General features: G+C 45.5%; 2 protein-coding genes across 10 annotated transcripts in view; one reads left to right on the forward strand and one right to left on the reverse strand.

The window, feature by feature from the left end:
• Window positions 1-5739, forward strand: part of Myh11 (myosin heavy chain 11) — a 98552-nt gene extending 92813 nt beyond the window's left edge. For 2 of the 4 annotated variants that reach the window (XM_028778330.1, XM_028778331.1), the window contains 2 exons: window positions 2232-2270; window positions 5116-5227. In XM_028778330.1, the coding sequence (XP_028634163.1) occupies window positions 2232-2262 (31 nt within the window). In that variant the 3' untranslated portion in view covers window positions 2263-2270; window positions 5116-5227. Of the gene's footprint in view, window positions 1-2231; window positions 2271-5115 lie in introns of all 4 variants that reach the window. The other 2 variants (XM_028778329.1, XM_028778328.1) reach the window with 1 other exon arrangement.
• A 1251-nt stretch (window positions 5740-6990) lies between these two features.
• Nde1 (nudE neurodevelopment protein 1) overlaps window positions 6991-18159 on the reverse strand; it is a 30237-nt gene continuing 19068 nt past the window's right edge. For 4 of the 6 annotated variants that reach the window (XM_028778332.1, XM_028778333.1, XM_028778334.1 and 1 more), the window contains exons 5-9: window positions 16646-16782; window positions 14061-14240; window positions 11538-11629; window positions 9617-9762; window positions 6991-8177 (exon numbers count right to left, since the gene is read on the reverse strand). In XM_028778332.1, coding sequence (XP_028634165.1) covers window positions 8084-8177; window positions 9617-9762; window positions 11538-11629; window positions 14061-14240; window positions 16646-16782 — 649 coding nt within the window. In that variant the 3' untranslated portion in view covers window positions 6991-8083. Of the gene's footprint in view, window positions 8307-9616; window positions 9763-11537; window positions 11630-14060; window positions 14241-16645; window positions 16783-18159 lie in introns of all 6 variants that reach the window. The other 2 variants (XM_028778336.1, XM_028778337.1) reach the window with 2 other exon arrangements.

The following is an 18159-nucleotide window of genomic DNA, read 5'->3' on the forward strand; positions in this document are numbered from 1 at the left end:
CTTCTGCACAGCCAAGACACAAATAAGCCAAATGATATCCCCAACTGCTGCTTCTATTCTGAGTGTGCTGAGAACCACTGAAATTACCCCAATAAGCAATCTCCCTCTCACTTCTCACTGATAGACTCACTTCTGTTTTAACTAGAAAGCGGAAATGATCATGAAATTCACACCAGTTTTCCCTATAACTGCCCTGACATCTGTGTTGAGCTATGTGGCAAAGCCAAGGCCTTGCTCAACCTGGCCCTCATCTGCTTTGCATGCCCAGCATGTGCCTGGGCACTGCCTCACTCTCCTTCAGTTATTCTATTGAGTGAACAACTCTAGCCCTGCTCCTTTGCCACCACTGTCCCCATACAAGGTTCAAATAGCATCAATCACCCTTCTTTAGACCACACTATGGTCTACAATAGCTCTTGGTAGGGTGACCATCACAAGACCTCTTGTTGGATACACACTTTCTCTGGACCTCACAGGGTCCACTCATCTGACTGCCCATCTTTATCAAAAAACTCACCATGCACTGGACTGCTCTGGCAAACCCACCATGCACTTGTACTGCTCTGGCAAACTCACCATGCACTGGACTCCCTTTGCTCCATCTTGGTCCCTTTTTCATCTTTCTACTTCTAAAGTGATCCATCTTGAAAGGAGCCTCCGACCCCTCAAGATGACAATGTATGGTTGGTTCCTACTGGACAGGCTAGAAACCATCCTTCTCAGTTTCTCCAGTCTAGTAAGACTATAAGAGCTGTCCCAGCACCCAGAGCTCAGTGCACAGGACCTGTTTCCACAATGACCTGAAGAATGTGTTCTGGTGGGGCTTGTGTCCTCTGCCCAGAGTGAGTGGGCTGGAGGATAGTCACCTCAGCCAACTGAGATCTCTCTTCTCTCTTAGGCTTAATGGCTTTTGGGATTGTACTGACCATCTCTGTGAGTTCTATCCCTCATACTTGACCTAAGGTAGTACAGGCCAAGACAGAAACACATCCGTTCCAGGTGCCAGTATGTCCCACAGTCTCTAAGTCTAGGTCCACAGAAACATGAACTCACACACTAGAGCTGTGTGAGGCTGGTAAGCCCCACCAACAGTCAAGAAAGCACCGAGCAAGCTTTAGTGCTGCTGGCCAGGTAAATGGCCTTCTACATGCCACAAGCATTGTCGGGCACTGCTCACGCCTGGAGGTCGCGGGCTGCCGGAGCGGGGACGCAACGCAGGTCGCAGGCAGCGGAGCAGGGGTCCCAGGGCGCAGGCGGCCGGGGTAGCGCAGCAGCATGTGGGGCCGTTCTGGGAACCACGGCTCTCAAGAGAAAGTGTCCTGCGGCCCGCTAGAACAAAAGGCTTGTCTCTCCCACTCCCACCCTGCCGTGCGGGTTTTGACCTTATACAATGAGTCCAGGATTCCAAGAGATGTGTAGAGCTGAAGACATTTATTGAGATGGCGATGTGTCTGGCGTGCTTTCCCAAAAAATGTCGGAAGAGGTTTGCTTATATTGGAAGTGGGGGTGGGGGGGAGAAGGGTGGGGCCAGGGAAGTCTTGAGGCAGAGACTTGTTCCCCCACCCTCTACTGGGACATGGAGACCTCGTGGCAGGTCTCTGGGCTCTGGGGGCATGGCCAAATACCCCAGGATTCCACGTCCCCACAAAGCATTGCCATGTTGCCCATCACCTCCCACTTAGCTGCCACCGAAGGTAACAGAGACCACTTGGTTAAAGGGCTTGTTTTTGAGCACAAGCACCCAAATTCAATCCTGTAAACAACCTGGGCACGGTGGCACATTTTTGTATCCCCAATGCTGGGGAGGCAGAAACAGGATAATTCATAGGACTTCTGGCCAGCTAGCATAGTTGAATTAGTAAACTCTAGGGCGTGAGACCTTGTCTGAAAAATATAAGGTAGGCAATGATTATGCAGACGATACCCACACACAGTACACATACCTGCACATGCATTCTGCTCAAACACTGATCTTTCAGACTATTTCCTTCAGATGGCTTTACCTTTCTACAATGCTAGAACTTCTAAGTGTTTCTCAAGTGACTCAGGAGGACAGAAGTTTAAATGGTGCCTGTCTTTATCTAAAGTGCCAAGTTCTCCAGGCTGGCTCTCTGGTTCATGTTGACTGAGAAGTACCTTTCATTTCTTGATTGAAGCTAGTGCCCTTAACATACTTAATTGGCTCCTTCCCAAGTGTGAATGGTAACCTCTGGGGACTCTCTCTGTTTCAGAGGGCCCCCCCCACAGGAAACTTCGCAGTGAGCCACCAGGTACCTTGTGCCTCCAGCTTTATAGCTCGTGTGTCACACTGTCCCTTATATCTCTATGTCCAGCACCCCTTCCTTGTCCCCATCCCTCTGTGCCCAGCACCCTTCCTTGTCCCCATTCCTGTGCCCAGCACCCCTTCCCTGTGTCTTCCCCTTTCCAAGTCCTTGCAAATTTCTGTGAGATTCCCCAAACCTTAGTTTAGAGCTGGGGATGTAAGCAGACCTCATTTCTTGAGTCATTGTCCTTTCTCCTGGCATTTTGTCAAATATGGCTTCTAGCAAAACACTTTGATCACATCTCCATAAGATTTTAAAATACTGCATGTTGGGGGTTTTGTTGTTGTTGCTGCTGCTTTGGTTTGGTTTGTTGTTTTGAGACAGTGTCTCATGTAGCTCAGATTGCCTTTGAGCTACAAATCTTCCTGTTTCTGCCTCCCAAGTGCTACAATAACAGGTGTGTACTGCTATACTCTTTTAAGTGATGCTGAGGATGGAACCCAGGGCTCCATGCACGGTAAACAAGCACTTTACCAGTTGTGCTTTTGCTGGGATTGTTCTTACCTGCATGCTGAGCCACTCTTCCGCTGTCAGGACGCTCAGCCGTGTTGTACAGGTTGATACCTCACTGAGTACGTATGACGGCTTCCTCTTTCACACACCCCTAAAGAACGGGCATGGTTTCTAACTGACTAGCCTGGGTCACAAATCCAGAACAAAATAAACTCAGGGCCATAGTGATTATACAGCCAGAAACTTATCTACTCATGGTTAAGCTTGTCCTGTGGAAAGACATTAGCACTCCCTGCCACAGCACAGATGCCAGGGCTTCAGACATACTGAACTTAGGCTCGCTGCTTACTATCTTTTCAGTGCATGAGAGTGGAAATTGGACACTACCTGTAGGAACTTCTTCTGGAGGCCTCATGGGCTTGCGCATGTCCAAAGACAGGAGAATGAACTCAAAGCACATGGGGCTTTGTCAAGAGGGGCTTCTGCTTCCCTATGATTTTAAGCACCTTTACTCCCCCATATTGTATCCAGGCAAGGATGGCTCAGTGGAGTTCCTGGTGCCTCATGCTGAGCTCAAGGATAGCCTTGCTTATATTCACCTGTTCTTTGCAGAATTTCAACTTTGCTCTTGCTGTCAAATACTTACAACTAATTGAAGTCTCGCAGAGAGCATCCCCCAAGGATAAAAGGGAGAGCAGATGAGCCTCCAGTCAGCAGAAAACAAAGTCTGATCACCTGTGGAAATCTGGTTTCTCACAGTATATAATATAAACTCAGAGTGTTTGGAAAGATCCACAATTCTCCAGGATGGGAGACCCTGAAGGTTTTGAAACAAGCCTCTGTTAGGAGTCCCTATAACTGAGAGTTGGTATCAACCTTTTTTCTCAGATTTAGAACTGCTTCCTCCCATAGTGACCCCTGAGCTGGAACAATGCCCCTGTGGTCTCTTGATGAGTTTCTGAGATCAAGGGATAAACCCTTTGAGTCAACAAATATAGACTGTTCCAAGAGGCAAATAGTATCTAGAGCCTTGATGTAGACTTAGATACTGTTTCTAGCCCCAGAACACCAACCATTGGGTGCAGAAGCCAAAATATGGCCCTGAGGAGGGGGCACTGGCTGTCATCTCTCTACACCATAGTCCAGGCCCATTCACTCTCTCAAGGGAAGAAGCCCTTCTGAAATGGCCTTCTGAAAATGGCCCTGGTGTCTTAATTTTGGGAGTGGCTACAACTTAAAGTATTTATTCTGGATTGCTACATCTTGGGAAAACCCCAAAATATTTACATAGGGAGTTCCCCTACCTGCTGATCATAAATCTTTGGGTCTGCCTGTGCTTGTGCCTCGGGTGTATTACATGTCTGATGTGTTCCTTTGGGCTAAAGATTGGGTCAGTGGGTGGGCACACTCTCATGGCTTCTCCCTCCAGCCTCCTTATGACCAGCAAGTTGCTTTTCTTAATTGTACTAAACTGTGTTAGCACCTGTATTCAAATTCAGGACAAGAAGGGCTGTGCTGACCCAACAAGATCACGTGTTAGGTGACTGAAAACCCAAATAACCTTCAGTGAAATAGCAAAAGCTAGTTGCCAGTAAACTGACCTTTCCCCTCTCTGCCCACTTTCCTCTCACATCCAGTGCTGCACGCTACATATCTAGCCCTTCCTATAAAATCAGGTGGACTTGGACAGCCAGGATGTGACATGCAGGGCTGAAGACAGGAGTAGTGAAGATTCAGAGCTGCTTGCCCATAGAACAAAAAATTCACCTCAGATTAACAATTTTTCTACTATTCATTTGAGTATCCACTTTGTGTTCTGCATTATGTGACTATGGTGAGGAAAATACACACTCAAGTTAGACACCATCTCTCGACCATTTCAGAGCAAGAAGTTCCACACCAGCAGAGATGCTGTGTTACCCTTCAACTAAGGACTGACCTCTGAGAAACTCTCCCTCTCCATTTTGAAAACCTAAAATCATGGCTTTTTTTTATTCCCATGGACAGAAATTATAGATAAAACAGCACCAGGCCTGCATATGACCTTCCACCTGACTGACACCAGGCCTGTGTGCTATCCTACACCCGTATTGGCCTTTTTTTCTTCCCAACCCAAGGCAGACCAGAATCCTATTTTAATATTTTAAAACCAATAACCCCATGCCAAGTGAATAAATAGAACCACCCAGACTTTTAAGACTGGCTGGAACTCACCCTGAATTTGTTTGTGACTCATTCATGTTAAGTGTGTGTTTGGTCTCGCCCTTGATAAAAACCTCTTCCAATCGACTAGATTTCCTTACTAAAGACACATGTATCTTCTATTTCAAACCCATAGGAGAGGAAACGAGGCTTCGTTTGTTCCTTCCAGAAGGGCTGGGGGCCGTAGAGTTATTGAAAACACAGATGGTTCTGAAGAAGAAATGGATGCTCGGGACTCAGACTTCAATGGAACCAAAGCCAGTGAATAAATTCAGAATTGGACACCATGTCAGAGAAAACAAAACACTAACTGACAGCAGAGCCCAGCAGACTGCTTAGCATTTGTCTCCATTCGTTCTCCAGCCGCAGACATCACCCCACCTCTCACCAGGAATCAACCATAGCCCTGCAGAAAGGGTGTGAATCAAGTAAGAGAAGCAGGTCAGGAGCCAGTCACCAGCAACTTTGTTTACATGAAACGAGGAAGTTACATGAATGGTGCCACTGCCCCCAACCCACTCCCAACCATTCCCTGACCTGCCTAACCTTTCAGTTTGGGAGGAAAGCCCCTGTTTGAAGATTCCCTTTCCTTTCCTGCCTGCTACACCTCAGACACACACAGTTCACCAAGACCAAGTGACTTTTTTAGTCATCTGAATTAAACAAGAAACACTGCTCCCAGGGCCAAGCAGAGCGATCACACTGTCTTATTTGCACCCACGGACACGTTCACTAACTAATAAAAGGTTATAAATCACGAGAATGGAGTTGGCTCTTCTGTCCAGCTGCACAAATATTACAGCATCTCAAATACACAAAGTCCTAGGTACTTCTGGACCCAAGCCTTTCAAGGGCAATGCATTTAACCAATATTTTAAGTACAAAGTTTCTTTGATCTCTTTAAATTGCAATACAGTATTTTTGCCTAGCAGAGGGGCACAGGCATACAGTGTTTAGGACTGCTGCTTACTACCTACAGTAAAGGCTTGATGACCTGAGTGAACTCACATAAAGTTAGCTGTACTCTGACTACTATATGAGTACTGTGGCATATACTTTCTCACGCATAAATAATGGACTTGAATATTTCAGATTTGTAGATCACATCTGCCTCTATAACATATTCCTCTTCAGGCAAAATATGCAAAACTCTTAAAGACAAAACAAAACCAAAACCCCAAAACACTCCAACACTTAGGGCATAGTAGCCCACGTCTATAATCCGTGGGCTTGGAAGGCTGAGGCAGGGCTGACTATAACTCCAAGTCTACTTCCCCCTGCCCCCAATTAACCATTTAAGAAAGTGTTCTTAGCATGAAGACCCTACAGAAGCAGGCCAGGGCCCTTTAATTCTCCAACTACAGTGCTTAAGGGATACATGCTTTGCAAAAGTTCTTACCCACACAACTTTCCTAAAGCCCAACTCAACAAATTAAAAACAAAAGCCAATCATCCTGCCGAATGCTGATATAGCTGGAATGACATACAAACAATTCCCCCACAACACTGCTGAACAGCTGACTTCAACAGAAATTTTTATAATCAAGATTCAGTGTGCAAGGTGCTTGCTTGGCAAGCATGAGGCTCTCAGCTCAGATCAACAGAACCCACATAAAAGCTGGGCATGTTGGTACACTTCTGTAACCCTAGCCTGGAGGTCAGAGAAAAGGAGGATTCTTACAGCTTGTTATCCAGCCTAACCTATTGGGTGGACACGGGTTTAATAAGAGATCCTACCTTAAAACTAAGGTGGAAAACAGTAAGACACTAAACATCACCTCTGTGTACACATGTACACATATACTTATCTACATACACCACACATACAATTGATACACCAGATGTTCACCTCTGATTCCTATATACATGCACGCATGTGCCTTCAAATCCACACAAACAACTACACATACCACACACAAAACACTTTTATTTTATTATTTTATTACTTGGCTAAACAAAAAACAAACTTCAGGGCCACATGCACAGACATGGAAGGACAGACACACACATCTATTGAGCAGGCATTTCTTTTTATTTTATTTCTTATAAAAAATAAAGTCCATCTTTTCCCAGGTTATTATGTCTAAGGAGAACAAATAGCCAAGCAGCTTAACACCACCTTGTGAATGTCAGTAGCACACAGAAAGTTCTAGGCTGAATCTAGGCCAGTTTTGCCCTATCAACTAGAAAATAAGTTAGTAGCTAAGTGAAGGGTGCCAAGCCCTGGTATTAGTATGCTTTTCTTTTTGTGGACCAAAGCGTGAGGCAGCACCACACTCAAAGACGAGAGACGAGAGACGAGAGACGAGCTGGTACTGCAGAGCCTGTGCTGGGTTTTCCACATCCCCAGGGAGCATCTGAAAGTGCTGGGTTTCTTGCACCACCAGGGAGCATCTGGCAGTGATCTCCAGCTCACGAGTCAGTCACTCTGGTTGCTCTATGCTGTCTGGATGAAACCCTGCTGGCTGGATGTTCTTACGGATGGTGTAACAAAGTCCAGTGCAACGAAAGTTGTCCAGGGTCCTGATGCACATGTCACCCCAACATCAGGGCAGGGGACTCAGGAAAGGCAGGAGTCAGGGTTTATCTATAGAGGATAGACTCCCACTGACCTAAGAGGCAAACAGTGTTGAAATATCAAAGGTACATGGCCATAGTTTAATACAGCCTTTTGCCTCTGTAATCTCCCAGTCCTAGATACAATTTAATCATGCTGTAAAAGCACCAGGAGAATGTTCTAAAAGACAGCTTCAGCTGGAAGTAGGCTGTAGAGAGCACCTGAGCTGGACTTTCAGTCCTGCCCTGAAGATTATACAAAACACCTCTGGAGGCCATTAAAACTCTAGGTAGCCAATGACATCATACCTTAGAGCTGCCCGGTTGGGGGCAGAGCTCATTTCAATGCCATACACTGCTAGGTACTGGGGCACATTACAGGGATGATGCCAAGTCCACAGCCAACAGCCTTAGTCAGCGTAGGATACACAGCACAAAGTGAATGCTGGTCATGCTGGTTCTTATTTCTCAAACTACCTTGAAAATAAAATGACTAAAAGCCGACTATAAAGTAGGGAAGACAGGTGAGGGCGCAGTTCCCACTGGTCCTAAAGCAAAAGCTTGACCACACCCTGGGTGGATGGCAGCGTTGGTGATGCTGGCTGTGAGGCTGGCTTCCCAAACTCCAAGCGTTTTCCTGACCTTCAGACAGAGCAAACCATATTTAACAGATGAGACAGTAGTATCCCAGTGGCTAGCACAGGGCCCCCAAGGTTCTAAGAGTGAATGTCAAGAGCGGGAACAAGTCTCACAGGGTCTCAATTTTCTCTCCTGTGAAATGAAGAAAACAACACTGGCTATCTGGTTTCCTGATTCCCAAGGCTGCAGGAAAAACTCCCACTTTCAGAAGACCCTACGAAAGCATCTACTTCTTGGTCACTTCATTTGGGTTGGGGAGTGGTAAGAGGTGAGTGCAGGAACTTGCTACTAGGCAACATTCCCAGTTCCTTGAATTAAAAAAAAAAAAAATTACGCTGAAGAGATGGCTCAACAGGTAAAGATGCTTGTTGCTTAGCCTAACAACCCCAGAATCCACATAGCAGAAGGAAAGAACTGAATTTGCAAGTTGTCCTCTGACCTTCATATGTGCACTATAGAAAACACATTTGCACACCTGTGCACATGCACTCAATAAATATAATTGAAAAAAAATTATTTTAAATAAAAATTTTGACTAGGCATGGTAGTATGTATGCCTTTAATCCCAGAACACAAGGCATAAAGACAGGCAGTATACCCTGGGCTGTTCTAGTCCCCCTGTCAGCCAGGGCTACACAGTGAGGCCTGGTCTCAAAAATAAATAGGTACATCTAAAGATCTATTTAAAGGTCCAGAAGCTACGTGTGCACCATGAATCAATCCATTTCCCTTGTGTGTTTGCCTTGTCACACTGACACAGCCTGGGGCCCAGAGCAATGCAGGCTCCTTTCAGTGAACTAGATCTAGAGGCAGCTGCAGGCTTCTGTTTTTGAGAATCTGGTCTGGCTGGACTGATTCTTGAAGGGTGTACAGACTTAAAACTAAGGGCTTAGAGATAGCTCAGTTGGCAAAAAACCTTGCCTCACAGCATCAGGACCTGAGTTTGATCCCCAATATCCATGTAAAAAGCCAGACATGATGGCTCATGCTTCTGATCTCAGCACTGAAGGGAGGCAGAGGTACTTGGTGAGTTCCCCACCAGTGACACTCTGTCGGCACCTGAGAAGCACCACTTAGAGTTGACCTCACGACTCCACATATGCAAGTACCTAGTGTGCCTCAACTCACAAAACATTCTGGGAGAAGAGCAACTCCCAAACAAGAGATTTGGTCTCCTCACAGCGCAAATCACATCACATACACAGCTCTCTACTTGCCTGCCTGCCCAAATTTAGATATCATTTAATTTGGCCTCAAGTGAGGGGCTTATTCAAGGCCAGCCTGGGCTACCGAGGGAGCCTCTGTCTCATGAAAAGGAAATAGAGGCTAAGGTTTGCTGAAATAACCCTACAGCCTTAAAACAGAGTCTACGTCAGGTGGGGGCTAGTGTCTGATCTAGAGCAGTTTGGTATGTCCTGACAGAGAGTATCAAAGATACTGACCCTTTATCGCCCACACTGGTGCTGCCTGGCCTTTTGTCAACGCCATCTCTGTTTTTGGTTCCTCGTCCCAAGGCTGGCCCGACTGTCCGGCTTGGGGACTGATCATACATGAAGTTCCTGCATGATGCTAGTTTGGACTCCAGGGCCTGAAAAGAAATTGACTTTCATCAAGTTACAGACAAAAGGCTAGAGAAGTAGTCAGCGTGGAGGGCACTTGCCAAGTGTGCATGAAGTCCAGGATTGGATCTCCAGTAACACAGAAAGTAGGTATGGTATACCCGTGACACCAACACTTGGGAGGTAGAGACAGGAGGATCAGAAGTTAAAGTTATCTTCAGCTACATAGCAAATTTGAGACCAGCCTGGGCTATATGAGCCTGTTTCTATCATGCCCTCAAAGAAGGGAAAAATCCAGGAACACAAAAGTATGAGAGCCACTGCAATATGGTGGCACACACCTTTGATCTCAGCACTCAAGAGGGAGGGACAAGAAGAGCTGCTCTGAGAGTCCAAGGCCAGCCTGGTTAACACAGTGAGCTCTGTGAGCGCTAAGACAGCCAGGTTTACACAGAGAAACTGTCTCAAAACAAAACAAAAAACAAAAACCCCAAAACCAAAAAAACACAACAACAAACAAACAAACAACCACCGCCACCACCACCACCAACAACAACAAAACAAAAACAAACCCAAATAGAGCATGGGAGCCATGGCAGTGATAAGAACTAAACTGTGGTTCTGAAGATTCTAAGAGGTCCCCAGTGGAACCCAGTGCATCTACAAGTACTGAGGCTACCCATCTAAAATATCCAGAAAGAGCCCCAGAAAATTAACTCTACCTAGTGAAATATGAGCTAGTCATGGTGGTACAAACCTGTAATCCCAGCACTCAAAGGACCGAGGCAGGAGAATTACTGTACATTCCAGACCAGACTAGGCTACATAGCAAGACCCTGTGTCAAATAAACAAACAAACAACAACAAAAACACAAGAACTAACCTTAGCAAATACTAATGATAATAATAACTTCTAGAATTGTTCCCTTTGTTTATTTCATTAAAGCTGAAGAGAGATTCAAACAAGGACTTGAACTTGGAGTAAAAAAACCTAAATATCCACAGACCTACAGACGTGTGCATGCAAGCAGACCCTTTGTGTATATGTGTTTGTGTGTGTGTGTGTGTGTGTGTGTTTCTCTTTCTACCTCAGGACAGGCCGGGCTGATGGTAAATGGCCTTTTAGGAGTGGTTTCTAAAAATGAAAGTGCAAATACAAAGAATTCTGTTGTTGCATAGAATCCAGTGGACCCTTCCGGTAATTAACATAAAGCAGAAAGGCCAAGGGCTTTGCTCTCTATTCTTAAGATGTTCTACTAGAGAGAGACAGAGGAACAGACAGACAGACAGACACACACACATACACACACACACACACACACACACACACACACACAGAGGGGGGGTGAGGAGGAGAGGACTAACTTGTTTTTAAATGGCTCTGGGATTCTTTTTTTTTTTTTTTTTAATTCTAGGGTATGGTAGTCTACAACTCTCATCTCAGAATCTGGGAGACTGTGAGGCAGGAGGGCTGCTGCCTGAGTAAGGAAGGCCTGGGCTATAGGATGAGGCCCAATTCTGAGAGAAAGACAGAGACACAAACATCGTCACCACCCTATTATCCAAAATTACTTGGAGGAAAAATGAAAGATGCCTGAAAAGGAAAAGGGGTCTGGATTCTGAACACATGGCCTCTCCACAACAAAACTCCCATCTACTGAGCTACAGATGCTCAGAGGCACAGACGGCCTGGAGGCACAGACGGCCCGGCTACATTTAAAATTTAGGAGGTCTCTGTGAAAGCAAAGAGGGGCCATGTCTAGATAAACCTTCAGACAAAAACTCTGCAGTGGCCCAGACTTACCCCAACTTTCCGAAGCAGGTCCCCAACAATGTTTAGGGCTGATATCCGGGCAGCAGGTGTGAGTGGGGTCCCACTACTGGAGCTATCCAGACCTGAATGTGCAAGCAGCAGTATGAATCACAGGATCGTCCCATCTGTGTTCTAATGTCACTATGCTCTAACTGTGCGGGTGGGGATGAGAGCTGACATCTTCCCTTGGATCCTGATCACCATCTTATCTCATTAAGGAATTAATTGGACAACACGCCAAAAAACTACTAGCCTATTTTTTGAATCTTTGGTAAGATTATCTTAAACATCTATCTTTTTAAAACAGAGTAATCTTTTTTTAAACCAAGCCAAGGTACATCTAAGAATTCCATATACTTTGTAAACATTAACAATGATCAGGATAGATATATACATAGTGAAAAAAAAGTCATATTTTGGGGAGGGAGAGACAGGGTCCCTCTATGTCTGCTGGGCTTACACTGGAAGTCTTTTTGCTTGGTACTAGGATTGCAGTCTGCCATTACCAGCCAGCTAAGCAATCCACATGAAAAACAGCATTTCTTACAGCCAGTGATGACTCAGTGGGTAAAAGGTACTCACTGCCAAACCTGACTTGCACACATAAACCAAGACAACCACCCCCACAACACAGCTGGTAAAATTGTAGGCCTCACTAAGACCAGCTGAGCCTGAGCCACTAACTCATCGAAGTCTAAGGTGTGATGGCTTGAATAGGAATGGCTCCAATAGGCTCCTAGATTTGAATGTTTGTCACCAGAGTGGAACTGTTTGAAAGGATTAGAAGGATTAGGAGGTGTGGGTTTGTTAGATAGAGTAGGTGTAGCCTTGATGGAGGAAGCGTGTCACTGGGGTTGGCTTTGAGGTTTCAAAAGCAAAAGGACCAGTATCTGTCTCTACTTGAGGATCAGAATGTAGCTCTCAGCTACTTCTAGAGCACCATGCGTGCGGCCAGGTTCTTTGTCATGATGACAATGGACTAAACCTCTGAACCTCTAAGCAAGTCCCCAGTCAAGTGCTCTCTTTTATAAGAGTTGCTTGGTCACACTGTCATAAAACAGTAACTAAGACACCAGGTGAGTCATGTAAATTCCAAAACACAGGGTACTCCTCTGGATTGGGACCAGAAACCACAGCAGTCTTCATCACCAAGGTTCATAGTGTGAGCTGAGGCTTATGCCCTTGAACCAGCCTGTCTGGCTGAGAACCTCAACTCTGCCACTTATCTGCTAGGTGACTTCAGGGACATTGGTGAACACACCTGAAAGATGGGACTACCATCTGCAGGGTAGGCTTGTGAGGATAGCTCTGTGAGGTCCTAATATGAAGTGTTGCAAAGACTACCTAGCATACAATGAGCATTCAATAATTGTCTATTTGCCCTTGGTGGCCTGACTGAATAAGTCAAAAAGCTGGGAGACATAACTCAAATATCTCAGTTTTAACCATACTAATTACACCGGGCACATTTCCAGATAGACCTATTGCAAGACAGCCCCGCCCCCTCATAAATATTTACTTATGAGACTGGCTCTCACTAAGTAGACCATATTGTGATGGTTTGTATATGCTTAGCCCAGGAAGTGGCATTATTAGAAGGTGTAGCCTTGTTGGAGGAAGTGTGTTACTGTGGGTATGGGCTTTAAGAACTTCATCCTTGCTGCCTGGAAGCCAGTATTCTGTTAGCTACCTTTATATGAAGATGTAGAATTCTTAGCTCCTCCTGCACTATGGCTGCCTAGATGCTGCTATGTTCATACTTTGATGATAATAGACTGAACCTCTGAACCTGTAAGCCAGTCCAATTAAATGCTGTCCTTTGTAAGACTTGCCTTGGTCATGGTGGGTGTTCACTGCAGTAAACCCCTAACCAGGACACAGTTCAAGAGGAGTCTAGCTTTGAACTCTTAATTACAGCCTCAGCCTCCAGAACACTGGAATTACAGATATGTGCCACCATGCCCAATCCATGATGTTTTTGACTTTTGGGTGTAACATTTAGACCTTCAGATTTCTGGCCTCTAGGAGTGTCTGTTAGGATGGACCTATGTCCTCTGTAGCAGAGGTTGCTGCCCTTCTAGACAGTTTGTTCTTTATCACAGGATCTGCTATGCCCTGCCTCACTTAAGACTCTCCTATTTCTATCAACAGCCTGCCCTACTGAGCATTCCCACACTACTCCCTAACTGAGCCAGACCATCTCACCCAGGACCCACACGAGGTTCTTATCAGGGCAAACTATTTTCTCTCCTCCCTCCCTCCCTCCCTCCCTCCCTTCCTTCCTTAGCATGGTCTTTCTAGCCCTGGATGTCCTGGAATTCACTATATAGACCAGGTTGGCCTTAAATTCACAGAGCTCTACCTACTTCTGCCTCTTGAGTGCTCATAACTGTACCACCATACCTGGCCTAAGGGCAAACTCTTTAAATCAAAGAAAAACTTCCCTCTGCCCTATCTCCTCACCATGTGTGAACATTCCTGGTGTGTTTAAATCCCTCTGCCCCATCTCCTCACCATGTCTGAACATTCCTGGTGTGTTCACACCAGAGCTAGGTCCTCGGTGAGCTATTGGAGTAGACGGTACAGAGCCTGTGGCCTGCACAGCCATGTCTGTCCTTCTGGCTTCACCTGAGCCTGGCATGGGTGTCCGAGGCTTGTCTTGCTTCTGCTGCACAGCCAATTCCTGCCGCAGGTCTATACAGGGAAAGGGTTCAGAATGTGAGTCCTTGCTCTGGGTGAGGATGCAGCCAAAACACGAGTGTACAACCTAGAAATCAACCTGGAAACCCTGAATGGAGGGGCACCCATGTTCTCTCCTTAACAGTTATGCAAACAACACACTCTTCTTCTGCATCAAATACAAAAGGTGTTAAAAACTAAAGCTTTAACATAACATTTGTTAACATAATTGTTAAAAAAGATTGTGACACTGTGGTATGGACAGAACCCTAAGTGAAAACTTGTTTCCCTCAGTTCTCTTCTGTCTGGAACACATTACCAAGTTTTGCCTTTTTTTTTTTTTTTTTCTGTGTCTGTTGTTGTTTTCTTTTGTGAAGCTCAAGGACGATTTTATTAGAGTTAAAAAGAAATACCCTGAGAAGGCAGGCTACCTGATAGAGTTAAGAGAAAAGGCCACAGCTTTTGAGTTAGGCCAGTGCACTCAGCAGTGGCAAGGGAATGGTGGAGAGCTTCGGAGAAAGGGTATAGACGCCAGCGTGCTGGGCTCTGCCAGGATGGAAAGCGATGGAAGAAACAAGGATCAGCAGGTCAGAAAACTGGGCAGACCTCTGCAGGGCTGCAAGCCTCGCTCAGTTAAAACTGGGCAGACCTCTGCAGAGCTGCAAGCCTCGCTCAGTTAAAACTGAGCAGACCTCTGCAGAGCTGCAAGCTTCGCTCAGCAACTGACTGCCTTTTTGCTATGTATCCAGGGTGAAGTCAAACACTAGATCATCTCCCGAGCACTGGTGTCCCAAGTGTATATATACCCACCTGACCTTTCCAGACCTTCTCCTCACAGCTCACATCTGTCGGAAACTCCTACTGAGTATTGTACAAATGATTTTAGAATCATTAGCAGGTAGGCAGGCCTGTCTGTAACTAATTCTCCCCACTTCCATGAAGGGTCTGCCTATCTTTCCCATGACAACATATCTACCAATGTCCACTCATTATAATAACTGTTTAACACTCCATAAAATAAATTCCTGTGAATTGCTGGTATCTTCATTACTAACGGGTATAGGCTGAAGAAGCCAGTAGCTCTTATCTGAAATGTTTTGGACCGTAAGTGCCAAGTTCTTTAAATAATATTTGCATAGACTTTATCAATCATTTGAGAATTTCTTCCATCCAAGGTTTTGTTGTTGTTGTTTGTTTGTTTGTTTGTTTAAAGACGTGGTCTTTGTAGCCCAGGCTGGCCTTGAACTTGCTATGAGGACAAGGATGACCTTGAACTGATCCTCTTCCAGAATGCAGGGCTTAAAGGTATGCACCACCACAGCCAGGCCACTGAGCATTCCTAATGGAATTCAACATGTTCTGAAATCTAAACCCTATCTACTGACTATACCATTTGATATCAAATTCTTATTTAAAAAGAATTAAGGGACAGGCATAGTGACATACACTTTTTTTTTTTTTTTTAAATGTAAGTACACTGTAGCTGTCTTCAGACACCCCACAAGAGGGCATCAGATATCATTGCAGATGGTTGTGAGCCACCATGTGCTTGCTAGGATTTGAACTCATGAACTCTGGAAGAGCAGTCAGTGATGTTAACCACTGAGCCATCTCACCAGCCCCAACATACACTTTTAATTCCAGTACTCACGAGGTAGAGACAGGCAGATCTCTGTGAGTTCAAGGCCAGCCTAGTCTACAAAACAAGTTCCAGGACAGCCAGGGCAGTTACAAAGAGAAACCCTGTCTTGAAGAAACAAACAAGAAAATAGGACTTGAATCAAATTCTCTTAAGAATGCAGCTAGGGGGCAGTGGTAGCACACACCTTTAATCCCAGCTTGGGAGACAGAGCCAGGCGGATTCTGAGTTCGAGGCCAGCCTGGTCTACAGAGTGAGTTCCAGGACACCTAGGGCTTCACAGAGAAACCCTGTTTCGAAGGAAAAAAAAAAAAAAAAAAATGCAGCTGGGATGGTTTACCAATGAAGGTTCCATTAGTCTAAAAACTCCATGCCTGGCACAACAGCCAAAGATTGGCCAGCAATACAATAGCATTTTTCTCCCCAAGAAACTCTTGTACTTCGGCCAGGCAGGACTCAAGCCTGTCTGGCATGTGTGAAAATTGTTCCCCGAGGAAACAACTTTGAACTAAGCAGGTAAAGCACATGAACAAAGACAGAACTTGTGAATCCCAAGGCTTTTCCTGCAGACACACATGACACTGAAAATCACTGAAAACTGCTAACAACCCAGAACACCCACCCCGGCTACTGTCTACACAGAGCTGCCCCTCAGCCTCTCTGAGGCTGGCCCATGTACGGAATGGCTGCAGATTCCCTGGAAAGGCAGTGCTCGGCAAGGCCAAGAGCAGATGCTGTCTTAGATGGAGAAACACCAGAGAAAACAGGGAAAGCCTCTGACCTCGGGCTTCATCCTTCAGCCTTTGCACAGATTCTAGAAGATTCTCCTTCTCATCCAGCTCGCTCTCTAGGAAGGCATTTCTTTCGATGGCTTGATTCAAACGCTGCTCAAAGTCTTCCAGGGACATGATCGTGGCTCTGAGTAGAAGAAGTTCACAGTTATCCAAAATAGCAATGGCAGCATCTGTCAGCGCCTGAAGCTCTGGAAGATGTGACAGCAGAGGTGCCTGTGTGGTCCTAAGGACCACAGGGCCTCCTGGACCTCAGGCTCCTCACCTACAAAATGGAGTCATCAGGGCCAAGAAGATGCACCAGGCTGTCCTGAGGGCTAAGTCTGATAGTTCCCACAAGGCAGTAAAGCCTAAGACGACCTAAAGCCTTGCCCGTCAGGACCACATGCTCCACCCAGCCACTGTTACCATCTTATAAGAAAATACCAGTTGGTGATGGGGTGTGGTGGGGGTGGGGCACAGCAGACACAAAAGAAGCTGACTGGGAAGACCAGGGGTAAAGAATCACTACAGGTATGATGCTCACAGCACTCTAGGGTCTCAGAAATAAACAATAGGCCAGGTGTGATGATACATCTTTGCAATCCCAGCACCTGGGAGAGTAAGACATGAGGACTCTGATCAGTAAATGAACTAATAATAGCAAGACACACCCCCAGGAACCTGGATAAGTAAGTCATGGTATCAGCCAATATTAACTATTCAGTAGACAATTACGTATGTGTTTGGAAAAAAAGAACAAGAGTGTTCTGTATCCTTCAACAGATAGTATCTCCAGAATCCATTGTTAAGTGGAAAAGCAAGATGTACAACTCTGAGTACAAAGTGCTCCATTGTGGGGGACCAGAGGAGGAGGAATAACAACGCCTTTTGTTTTATTCTATCAGTATAGATTAATTATACATAAAGGTTTCTTTATGGCGTTTTCATACATGAGCATCATAAATATTCGTTACCCTTTTTTGTCCCCTATACTCACCCATTACCCCCTTTAGTTTTCATGTCTTTAGTGTGTGTGACCCAATGAGCGAGTGAGGGTGGCTCCCAGGGGTATGGCCATCTTAGAATGCTGCACCACTAAAGAAAGATCTCTGCTCCTAGCTGCAACCATTAACTATCCATAAATCCTCAGGGAGAATTTCCTTACGAGACCCTCCCACTTTCATGACAGTGCTAAACAGTATCTGTTTTCTAGTTGTTTAAATGTCCATTAAAAACAAACAAACAAACAAAAAAAACAACAAACAAACAAACAAACAAACAGGGCTGGAAAGAGAGCTCAGCAGTTAAGAGCGTTGTCTGCTATTCCAGAGGTTTTGAGTTCAATTCCCAGCAGCCACATGGTGGCTCACAACCTGCGATCTGATGCCCTCTTCTGGCATCAGGTGTTCATAGAGAGCGCTCATAAGTAAATAAATAAATATCTTAAAGCCAAACCAAACAAACAAACTCCCCTGGGGCTCGGCAGTTAAGAGTACATGCTGAACTGTTCTTTCAGAAGACC

This window comes from Grammomys surdaster, unplaced genomic scaffold, assembly GCF_004785775.1.
Source record: "Grammomys surdaster isolate TR1022 unplaced genomic scaffold, NIH_TR_1.0 334, whole genome shotgun sequence".
In the NCBI taxonomy this organism is placed as follows: Eukaryota; Metazoa; Chordata; class Mammalia; order Rodentia; family Muridae; genus Grammomys; species Grammomys surdaster.